Source organism: Trichosurus vulpecula, chromosome 3, assembly GCF_011100635.1.
Source record: "Trichosurus vulpecula isolate mTriVul1 chromosome 3, mTriVul1.pri, whole genome shotgun sequence".
NCBI lineage: Eukaryota > Metazoa > Chordata > Mammalia > Diprotodontia > Phalangeridae > Trichosurus > Trichosurus vulpecula.
The window spans coordinates 315,891,687-315,904,122 of NC_050575.1; the positions used below are offsets into that span (position 1 = coordinate 315,891,687).

Sequence of the window (12,436 nt, forward strand, 5' to 3'; positions counted from 1 at the left end):
ACAAAATATTCCAGATATGGGTCTTACATTCTTGTTCTGGAGACTGTGCTTTTGTTTAATATAAAATAAAGCCATATCTTTTTCTGTCGGAAATCATCCCACTGCTCTCAACGCCTTCCTCACCTGCAGGAAGAAGGAGAAAGGGAAGAGGCATTTGGTTACAGTTGAGGCAGGAAAATATTGGTGGTAGAGGCATAGTGGCCAGGGTTTATGCTGAACAATATGAACTTTTGAAATTTAGAAGAGGGCGGCTGTTAGAACATCCAGAGACACAAGGAGAGAATCCCGAGTAAATACTGAATCATCGGGCAGCCTTCCAGAAGTATGGTGTGACCTTTAATCCTGCATCGTTACTCCCTGGTCTTTCGTCCTCTTTTGGAAACAGCATGAGTGAGTTTCTTTGACAACAGGATGGGAAGTTAAAAATAATTGTGCTAGTTCGTCTTTCTGTGTGTGCAACTTCTACAATTTCTGGTGGGGAACAAGGATGCCGCTGTAAGGAAGCCTCACTTTGAGAGGCAGGATGCCTCAGTGGAAAAAGAGCATTGAAGTTGGTACTGGGAGGCCTGGACTCAAGTCTCAGTTCTGATACTTACCCTTTCTGGTCCTCAGTTTCTTCATCTGTAAAATGGGAACCCTAATATTAATACCATCTGCCTCGTGGGGTTATGAGAATCGAATATCGTTTTGTAAACCATAAAAAGTGCTATTCAAACTACTTAATGGTAGGAATCATTTCATTTTAGTCTTTGTATCCCCATCACCTAGCATAGGTGCTTAATAATGCTTGTTGATTAGGTGATATTCTAAATGTCAGCTGCTTTTATTATTACTCCAAGGGGAAGGAATAGATGGAGCTTACCCAGCTCGGCAATATTTTGACATAACCTCTTTGCTAGAGTATTGAGAAGTTTTGCTATGATGAACCCAACTCATGCCAGACTGACAAGGGCAATGTTTGTTTCTTTGTCTCCAAAGCTCTATGAGATTTAGATATCTATTCTGAATGGTTAATTGGCATAGTTACAATATATTACTGACATTTGCTAACTACGTGGGTTTAAACAAAAAAGGTTATTTCCTGAGACTCTCAGAAAACCAGTTCATCTTTTTTTCAGGAGAATAAAATATGTATTTCACGACGTAGAAGAGTCTGCTCTCCCCGCTGTATATAAAGTGTGTGGCCCTGAGTCGTATCTTTGAGAATAATGAGTCAATATTAGTTGTCCTTAATAAGGCAGAAAGTATAGCACCTTTCCAGCTTTGCTAGTATGTTGGGTTCTAATGAAGAAGCAATAGCACTTGTGACTGCTTGAACTTTTTCATTTCCCTTGCTGACACGTGGCCTGATGCTCTTCTTCCATACTCACCCTCTTGACAGCCATCCATTCTTATGACTATAACTATCATCTCAATGCAAATCTCCATAAGATCATAGGTTTGGAGCTAGAAGGGACCCTAGAAACAATCAATTCCAAACCCTTTCATTTTTTCAGAAAAAAAATTGTTATTGTATAAATTGTGGTTCTGCTCACTTTACTCTGCATTAGTTCATACAGGTGTTCCCAACTTTCTCTGACACTCACTATCTCATTCTTCACTTCTTAGGGCATAATGATATTCCATTGCATTCATATACCACAGTTTGTTCAACCCTTCCCCAACTGATGGACATTCCCTTGGTTTGTAGTTCTTTGATACAACAAATAGAGCTACTATAAATATTTTTGTATGTATGGGTCTTTTCCCTTTTTGTTTGATTTTCGGGAGTATATGCTTAGTAGTGGTATCATTGGGTTAAAGATAGTTTAGTGACTTTTTGGGCATAGTTCCAAATTACTTTCTGGAATGGTTTGAACCAGTTCATACCTCTGCTAATGTTAGCGTACCGACTTTCTCCTAACGCCTTCAACAATTGTCATTTTCTTTTTTATTATTGTCTGATGGATATGGTGTGAAATGGAACATTAGAGTTGTCTTTATGTGGCTGTTGTTAGCTTAGAATTTTTCCTTTGAGAATGTCTCTTCATATCTTTTTGACTATATTGGGGAATGACTGTTGATCTTATAAATTTGAATCTGTTCCTTATATGGAGGATATGAGACCTTTATCAAAGAAATTTCCTGCAAACATTTTTATCATTTAGCTGTTGCACTTTTAATTTTAACTATGTTAGTTTTGCTTCTGCAAAAACTTTTAAATCTTATATATTTAAAAGTGTCCATTTTATCTTCTGTGATACTCTTTATTCATTGTGTGGTCATGAACTCTTGCCCTATCCGTAGTTGGGAAAGGCATTTCTTTCTTTGCTCCTAATTTGTTTATAATGTGACTTTTTATATTTAAGGCATTTATCCATTTGGAGCCTGGCATATGGAGAGATTCAATTCATCCAATTTACATATAAGAAAACTGAAACCCACAGAAGTGAAATGGCTTGCCCTCAAGGTCATTTAGGGTAGTAAGTGGCAGAGCTAAAATTTGAACCCAAGTCCTGTGATTCCAGATCTAGTATTTTTTTTTCTTTTTCTTTTTTTGGAGGGGGGAAGGCAGGGCAATTGGTGTTAAGTGACTTGCCCAAGGTCACACAGCTAGTAAGTGTGTCAAGTGTCTGAGGCCATATTTGAACCGAGGTCCTCCTGACTCCAGGGCCGGTGCTCTACTTACTGCACCACCTAGCTGCCCCCAAGACCTAGTATTCTTTCTGTCATCTTTTGTGATTTCCCCCTTCAGTCCCGTTTCCAGTCACCCTGATTGCCATTTGAAAGGCCTACTGTTACTGAAAACTCCATGTTTGAACGAAGGTTGAACAAAGGCACAGATCTTCCAAATAGCTTCCTCCACTCTCAAACTTCCCCATTTCTATTTACTGTTATCACCGGTATTGAGAGAGGTTCTCTAGATTTGGCACTTTGCAGTACTTCATCCTCTGGATTCAATACTTGCTCACTCCCACTCCCTTTATCTTTGTCCCTGTGTTTGCATTTTAGGTGATCTTGCTTTTGCAACACATAAAATCAGTTTAGTCTTCCTGAAACACAGAACTGCCTGTTTTTATTTCCAATCTTAAGCATTGATAGTGGCTCTAAAAGAACACTGGATTTGGAGTTTGGCTGCTCACTTAAGTTTTATGACAAATCACTTCACCTTGCAGTCTGTTTCTTCTGTAAAATGAAGGTAACGGTCATAATAATAACTGACATTTAATTTAAGCTTAAACACCCTTGGAAGCAGGTGCTGTTATCATCATTTTACAAATGAGGAAACTGAGGCTGAGGGAGATTAAAATGACTTGCCTAAGGTGACGCAGCTACTAAGTATCCGAGGTAGGATTCAGAATCAGCCCAGGGCTCTCTCTCCAGTGCACTGTGACTGTTCTTGCTGTGAGGACCAAAGGGGAGAATGTGTGTGAAAGCATTTGTGAAGTGTAAAGTGCTCTACAAAGGTGAAGTAGTATCATCGTTGTCTACCAGATCGAGTCACTTCAATTTAGCAAACATTTAAATGTCTTCTCTGTTCAAAGCACTGATGCGAAATCTTAAAGGAGGAGGCATAAACACAAATGAGGCGTTGTCGTCTTTGCTATTAAAGAATTTACAGCTTAGGAGTCCAGGTTCCTTAGTTTGACTTTCTAGGCCCTACAAAATCTGCCCCTACCTTTAGCTCTAGTTCATATACATATACAAAGTCTTTAAGTTTAACACTTAAAACTGACTGAGACTTTTGAGACGTTCCATAGAACTTTACTCATTATAGTTACTGTTTTCCTCCTGGTGCCAGCACAGTTCATGCTGTCTCACCCTGTGTCTTTGTTCATATTTTAGTCTTTCCCTGATTAGATTAGTGAGGCTATTGTGGAAAGAAACTGGGTCATGTACCACTTTCATATTCTGCACAGAGTTTAGCACAAGTTGGGTATGTAGTGGGAAATTAATGAGTGCCTGATTTGAATTGCCTTCTGCCCTGGTCAAGACTACATCTGGAGTATTGGATATCTGAGCATTATGGGATCATAGGATGATACATTTAGAGCCAGAAGGGACTTGAGAAACTCTTCTAGCTATCCACCTCAACTGGGGTGCAGGAAGTGAAATGCCTTGTTTACTAACCTCGGAGGTGGGATTTGAACCCAGGCCTGGCTTCAGAGCTAGTGCTCCTGGCATTTTACCACTTGATGTCACAAAATGTCAGACTTTGAAAGACTCTTGGAAACCATGTAGTCCAACTCATACCCGGATAAGAATTCCCTCTCCAATGTCCCATGTCCTTCAGCTGGCAACTGACCAGAAGACCTTCACTGAGGGGAAACACATTTCTGGGGGCAGCCCATTCTACATTTAGACAGCTCTAATACTTAGGAAGTTTGTTGCTTACAGAGAACCCAAATCTTTTTGTAACTTCATTCTTGGGGCAGCCAGACTAAATCTAATACTTTTCCAAGTGATAGCCCTTTAAATGCTTGGAGACCTCTATGCTGTCTCTTCCCCTCCCATCTATAAGTGCTTTTTTTCTTTTTTCTTTTAGGCTGAACTTACCCAGTTTCTTCAGCTAGCTCTCATATGGCATGAACTTGAGGCCCTTACTCTAGATTTTCAATGTTCTTCCTAAAAATGGGGTACTCAGAATTCTAGATGTTGCCTGAAAGGTCAGAGTACACTGGAATGAGTACTCCTAAGTCCTGGACACTGTGCCCCTCAAGATAGCCTTTAAATGAGCATTCACATTTTTGATGCTGTATCACTGTTGTCTCATTGAGCTTTGAAGTGGAGCTATTCCCCAGATCTCTTTCAGATGTGCTAACCTGTCTTCCACAGCATCGAAGGACCCCAACAAATTGGAGCCTGTTCAAAGGGAGGGCAGCCAAGAACAGGGAGAATAGAAGCTGTGCCCTATGCGGGGCAGTTAAAGGTCCTAGGAATGTTTAATCTGGAGAGAAGGAGAGGGAACAGCATAGCTTTATTCAAGTGTTGGAAGGACTGTCATGTGGAAGAGGAATGAAGCTTGTTGTTCTTGGCTCCAGAGAGAGCTAGGAGCAAGAAGGAGAAATTCTAGTTTTCTCACTTAATAGTTGTGTGATGCAGGGCAAGCAGCTAAGTTCCCTGAGTTAGTCGCCTTATCCTGTAAAGTGAATTTAATATCTTTCCTCCCTTCTTCCCAGGGTTTTGAAGATCAATTGCAGTAATGGATGTGAAAGTAATTAGGTCATAGACTGATTATCTGTTCTGATTATTATGATTTTCTTCATTTTATAGGGTGAAGACATCAGATCAGAGACATTGTCTGATTTGCCCAGGATCACACAGCTAGTAAGTTAAAGAGAAGGTGTTGTCATCTCAATGTAAAGAAAAACTTCCCAACAATTAGAACTCTTCAGAAGTGGAGTGGCCCGCTTCAGTGGTAGAAGGTATCCACCACTTGAGATCTTCAAGAAGAGCCTGGATGACTAATTTTGGGGGTGTTTTGTAGAGGGAGATTCCAGTTCAAGTATGAAATGGACTAGCTGAGTCCTAAAATCCCTCCCAGATCCCAGTTTTTGTGCTTCATTTTGTTTTGTTTTTACCTTCAAGGCACTAGTCTAACTATCCCCTGATGATGGGTAAGGGAAGGCATTACCATCCCCATTCCGGATATGCAGGAATAGAGAGGTCCGGTGACATTAAGCTGGCTTTGCAAGTTTTATGGATGCAGAGAAGTCAAGGCCAAGTAAGGTCAATTAGCTAGTTAGGGGCAGGGCCAGGACTAGGATCTAGGTTTTCTGACTCCCAGCTCATGTTCTTTTCCGTAGGATTTTACTGGCTAAGGCTATTCCCTTTACATCATAAAAGTGTGAAAGGCAAGTATGTGAAGGAATTATTCTCTGTTTTCTGGGAACAACTGAGGCCCTATCGTTCTTTTTCTGACTTCCAGGGGTAGATACAGTCAATTTGCAAAGTGAAAAGTTTCTTTAGTGGTGTGCATACAGGTTGGGTTTCCAAGCAGAATTTTGCAGAGGAGCCCTCCTCTAGTCAACTGTCTCAAAACACCTTCACCAGCCTAGCCCCTCCCTCTTGTTATTGCAAGGGCTGCTTGGGCAGGAGCTATAGCTCTTTCTTATTCCAAATCTTTCTGAGATGCAAACCATACTGGGTGCAGTGCTCTTGAGCTTCTATGCTCGACCTAAAATTTACATTGGACACCGGGGCAAAATAGCTTCTTTTAATTTTTGCGTATAGTGCTGATAAATATGTGTTGAGGTTAGGGGACTGGGAATCATCCTCTGTTTACTTCCCAGGGTCATGGTATATTTGTATCTGCTGGTTATCTGGTGTTCTAGGGAATGGCAAACACCAAACAGCAGGACTCTGGAGCTGAGGCAATGTTTTCAGTGACAGAGGGTTCATTTGTGGCCTGGTTAATGCACCAAACAATAGATTTTCCTGTTACAGTCTTTGCTGTGTAATCTAGCATAAGGAATTTGACCTACTATTCCTCAATCCCTACTGTTATCTGTGTCCATTCAGTTCATCAAGTATTTATTGAGTTCCTGCTGTCCTAAGCATTATAGTGGGTAGGGAAGAATTCTAGTATATGAGTCGATTCTGGGAACTTGGAATCTGGTTGTGGAGGCCAGAGAGACACATGAAACAGTTGCTAAACAATGTGAATGCAGGTATTATCCATGGTATAGTGTGGACCTAGCACTGGACTTAGAGTCAGGAGAGACCTGGGTTCAAATCCTGATTGCCACTTGTATGACCCTAGGCTCTGACCTCTACGAGCTTCAGTTCCATCAACTGCAAAATAGATTATAGAATCATAGCTTTACATCTGGAAGTGACCTTAGAGATTGTCTAGGTCAGCTATGCTTTTTCCCTCCTTTTAAAGGTGAGGAAAATGAGGCTGAGAGACATTAGCATACTTGCCCAGGGGCACACATAGAAACATAATTTTATTGAGTTGGAAGGGAAGGAATCTTAGGGATCAGATGAAGAAACTGAAACCTATACAGAAGAAGTGACTTGCCAAAGTGGAACATGAACCCAGCTCTTTCTAACTTCAAATCTGATGCCCTCCCCATTATGCTTGTACCAGGACCGCATACTGTGAAAATGGGAATTGTTATTGTGCTACATTGCATGATTAGAAGCTTTATTTTCTTTGATTTTTATTAGCTTTGTGTACTTGCCTCCCATACTAGACCTGGAACAATATCTGTCTCTGTCTCACAGGATTCTTCTGAAACTCAAATAAAGTGGTATATGTAAAACTCTTGTTAAAGTTAGTTATCGAGGGGCAGTACTGCATAGAGAAAAGTGTGCTGGATCGGAGTCTGGAAGACCTAGGTTTGAATCTTAGACACTTAATAGCTGTTTGGCCCTGGGGAAGCCACTGAAAGTATTAATCTCTTTCAGCCTCAGTTTCTTCATTTGCAAAATGTTGACAATAATAGCACCCATCTTACAACTGTTATTAAAGATAAGATAGAGACTAGACTTATGATTTCATTGACATAAAGACCCTCCCAGCTGAGGAAACTCCTTTTACCACCTGCTTTTCTTATAGCCTAGTGTTGGCTAGAGCAGTGAGAGGTGAAGTAGGTTTTCCTGACTTTAAGACTACTCCATTCTGCCTTCGTTATTATTAATTAATGCCAGACGTTGTGATTCTTATCCTCTTCTGTGGATAATTAGCTTCTTTCACCTTATCTGGTAGTGACCTGTTCTGTTATAAACGATCCCTTGAGTCCCCAGTTTCTCCTAGACACCTTCTGCCTCTTTGAGTTAACTGAAATTTGGCTTGGTCCCTAGGTCCATATCCCCTGCAGCTCAGCTCAGGATTAGTTACCCTTTCCCTCTGGTGTCTCCCTCCCCTCCCTCCTAATGTGATGATCCATCATTATCATTTAGTAGGTTCTATTCTCTTAAATTCCTCGCCACCTCACTTTTTTTATGCACTGATATCTCAGATTCTTCCCCTTCTTCATGGACTTCAGCATCTAGTTTATAATCTTCCCACTTTTCCCATCTCCTACTATCGTCTTTATCGACATTAGTATTTGCATTGATTAATAGTTTTATACTTGCCTCCACTTTCATCTCTACTCAGCTGCTCACCAGAATGGCCTCGTGTTAGACCTTACTGTTGTCTAAATGAAAAACTCCAAGGTCTACTCTCCGGCCATAATATTCTGTTCTTGTACCTTTCTTACTCCCCAACTCCTCCTGAAACTGTTCATGTCCTCCTTTCTGTGGCCTTGCTCTTTCCCTCTTCTCCCAGTCCATTACTCCTTTCTGGCTTGTCTTCCACTAGTTAGCACTGTGACCTTAAGGCCATTAATTTCAACACTGAACTTTCTACCTTTGAGTTTCTCCATCATTCTTTCTGTGTTTAACTCCAGCTTTTGGGTTACACCTACCAGTTGTCTTTTTCATTCCTGTCCTCTTGATATGTCAGTTTAGTAACCTCTGTCAAAAAGTGAAATAAAGGTGTTCTGTTATGCTGCACTTTGTGATTATAATTTTCTTTTCTAGTTGTTCAACCATCCTATTAATAATTTATTCTAGAATTTTGCCAGGAATTGAAGACTAGATCATTGGCCTATAGTTTGCATACTTTATTCACTTTCCTTTTTAAAAAAATTGGGATATTTGCCCTTCCACAATCCTGTAGTACTTCTCTTATCTCTTTCAGGGACCACTGACAGCTCAGCAATTACATCTGCCAGGCCTTTCAGTTTACTAGGTCATCTGGGTCAGGTAAACTCATCAAAGGCATCTAATTGCACTTTTCTTTTTCTTCTCCAACTCATATTTTCCCCCACTTAACAGTATCTTATTTTTTCCAAATGTATGTAAGGATAGTTTTCAGCATTCACATTTATAAGATTTTGAGTTCCAATTTTTTTTCTTCTTCCCTTCCCTCTCCCCAAGATGGCAAGCAATCTGATGTAGGCTATACATGTACATTTATGTTAAACATATTTCCACATTATTCATGTTGTGAAAGAAGAATCAGAATTACAGGGAAAAAATACAAGAAGGGAAAAAACAAGCAAAAAAGAGAAAATGGCATGCTTCAATCTGCATTCAGACTCCATAGTTCTTTCTCTGGACGTGGATAGCATTTTTTTCATAAGTCTTTTGGAATTGTCTTAGATTATTACTGTTTTCCCCATTATAAGATGCTCCCATGTATAAAATGCATCTTAATTTTGGGGCCTGAAATTTGAAAAAAAATGTATTACATAAAGTTATTGAACTCAAGTTTTATTCATCTGCTCATAGCTGTCAGGCATCTTTTGGGCAAGTCTGGTGCGTGTACGCATGCTTAGTCCATTCCGTTTCATGAGCCTGAAGCACCAATTGTACCCTCCTTTGAAGTCAGTAACTTCTTTTTTATCAGCAATTCTTGCCTCATGCTGAACCACCTTTGTGGACACAGGAATTCCAATTGCCCTTTGCTCTTCAATCCGTATCTTCAATTCTCTCTCTAAATCAGGCCGTTTTGCTGACTTGCCTCTTGTGGCTGCCTTCTGCCGTGGCGTTTTCAGTAGGGTTTCTTCTTCCTGTAGCCAGTCTCGGATTGTTTTCTCAGTTGGAGGAGGACCAAACTTATGTTCAGCAGCATGGTTTCCATTCACTTTTGCAAACTGAATCACTTTTGACTTGAATTCAGCATTGTACAAAAATCTTTTCTGAGCCATTTCTGGGCAGAGTGTGGCAAATATACAGGTAACAAATGCGAAACAGTGAGCACAAAGACAACAAGCTTGAAAAAGTGGGAAATGCAAGTAAAAAAACTACACCCACTGTATAAGATGCACCCAGTTTTTAGACCCCAAATTTTTTGAAAGAGGGTGCATCTTATACGTGGGGAAATATGGTATATTGATGAGAAAAGCTAAGTCTATCAAAGTTGATCGTTGCACAATGTTGTTACTGTGTTCAATGTTATCCTGGTTCTGCTCACTTCACTTAGCATCAATTCATGTTCAGTCTGCAGTTTTTTCTGAAATCCACCTGCTCATCATTTCTTATAGTATAATAGTATTCCAATATATTCATTAACCACAACTTGTTCAGCCATTCCCCAGTTGATGTGTATCTCCTCAATTTTCAATTCTTTGCTACCACAAATAGAGTTGTTGGGTCCTTTTCCCTATTTTATGATTTCTTTGGGCTACAGACCCAGTAGTAGTATTGCTGGATCAAAAGGTATGAGCAGTTTTATAGCCCTTTGGGCATAGTTCCAAAATGTTCACCAGAATGGTTGAATCAGTTCACAACTCCACCAACAATGCATTAGTGTTCTAATTTTTCCACATCTTCTCCAACATTTACAATTCTCCTTTTTTGTCGTGTTAGCCAGTCCAACAAGTGTGAGGTGGTACCTTAGAGTTGTTTTAATTTGCATTTCTCTAATCAGTAGTGATTGAGAGCATTTTGTCATATGACTATAGAAAGCTTTAATTTCTTCATCTGAAAACTGCCTATTCATATCCTTTGACCATTTATCAATTGAGGAATGACTTGTATTCTTATAAATTTGACTCAGTTCTCTACATATTTAAGAAATGAGGCCTTTATCAGAGACACTGGCAGTAAAGATTATTTCCTAGCTTTCTGTTTTCCTTCTAGTCTTGATTGCATTGGCTTTGTGCAAAACTTTTTTAATTTAATGTAATCAAAATCATCCATTTTGCTTTTCATAATGTTCTCTATCTCTTGTTTGGTCATAAATTCTTCCCCTCTCCATAGATCTGACAGGTAATCTATTCCTTGCTCTCCCAGTTTGCTTACAATATCAACCTTTATATCTAAATCGTGTACCCATTTTGACCTTATCTTGGTATATGGTTTAAGATGTTGTTTGTGTCTAGTTTCTGCCGTACTATTTTCCAGTTTTCCCAGCAATTTTTGTCGAATAGTGAGTTCTTATCGCAGTATTAATTGCACTCTTCTTAAAAGTTAGTATCAACTTTCCTTTAGTTTTTGTTTTCCTTTCCAGTGCAAAGATCATTCTCCATGGCTGAGAAAACAGAAATAGATTCATTACACAACTCTGTCTCTTTTTCTGTTGTCAAGTATAATTCTTTTCACCTTGTACAATATTCTGTCCTGTCTCTTCTTTGATCTTTCTCTTCTCCAAAATAGCTAAGTAAACTTTTTCTTATCCTTATATTTCCTTACTATTCTTAGCTCATTTTGAACTTTAGTGCCCTTAACACTTTTTTTTTGTTTTTTTTTTTTTAATTATAAATTTATTTTTAATTTTTAGTTTACAACATTCAATTCCACAAGTTTTTGGGTTCCAGATTTTCTCTCCTTCCCTCTTCCCCCCAAGACAGCATGTAATCCAATGTAGTTTCTACATATACCTTCACATTGAACTTATTTACATAATAGTCCTGTTGTAAAGAAGAATTATAACCGATGGAACGAATCATGAAAAGAAGAAACGAAACCAAAAAAGAAGGAAAAAAAAGAGAGCAAATAGTTTGCCTCAATCTGCCTTCAGACTCCATTATTCTTTCTCTGGATGTGTGTAGCTTTTTCCATCATGAGTCTTTTGGAGCTGACTTTAAACGTTGCATTGATGAGAGAAGTCAGTTCTGTCAAAGTTAGTCCTTACAGAGACTGCGTGTCTGTAATCATGTATGATGATCTCCTGGTTCTGCTCTCCTCACTCAGCATCAATTCATATATGTCTTTCCAGGCTATAATGAAGTCTGCCTGCTCCTCATTTCTTTTTTTTTTTTAATTAAGATTTTTTATTTTTAGTTTACAACATTCAGTTCCACATGATTTTGATTTCCAGATTTTCTTCCCCTGCTGCCCTGCTCCCTCCTCAAGACGGCATGGAATCCAATATATCTTCTACATATAATTTCACATTGAAGTTATTTACACAAGAGTCAAGTTGTAAAGAAGAATTATGACCAATGGAATGAATCATGAGAAAAAAGACACAAAACCAAAAAAAAAAAACAAGAGAAAATAAAACAAAAGAAAAAAAAAGGAGAGCAGACAGTCTGCATTCAGTCTCACCATAGTTCTTTCTCTGGATGTAGATAGCTCTCTCCCTTATTGAGTCCTTTGGAGTTGTCTTCAAACCTTGTATTGCTGAGAAGAGGGAGGTCTATCAAGGTTAGTCATCTCAGAATCCATATATCTGTGGTTGTGCGTAATATTCTCCTAGTTCTGCTCTACTCACTCAGCATTACATCGTGTAGGTTTTTCCAGGCTATTATGAAGTCCATATCTTCCCCATTTCTTATAGCACAATAGTATTCCATTACATTCATATACCACAACTTGTTCAGCCATTCCCCAATTGATGGGCATCCCCTTGATTTCCAATTCTTTGCTACTACAAAAAGAGCCGCTATAAATATTTTTGTACATATGGGTCCTTTTCCTTCTTGTGTGATCTCTTTGGGATACAACCCTAGAAGTG

General features: G+C 39.2%; 1 protein-coding gene across 3 annotated transcripts in view; it reads left to right on the forward strand.

The window, feature by feature from the left end:
• The window catches only part of CDS2 (CDP-diacylglycerol synthase 2), a 73,356-nt gene that overhangs the window by 23,355 nt on the left and 37,565 nt on the right, over positions 1–12,436 (forward strand). For 2 of the 3 annotated variants that reach the window (XM_036750354.1, XM_036750356.1), the window contains one exon: positions 5,254–5,307. The exons of the other annotated variant lie outside the window; for it this stretch is intronic. In XM_036750354.1, the coding sequence (XP_036606249.1) occupies positions 5,254–5,307 (54 nt within the window). The remainder of the gene's footprint in view (positions 1–5,253; positions 5,308–12,436) is intronic. 3 annotated transcript variants of the gene reach the window in all.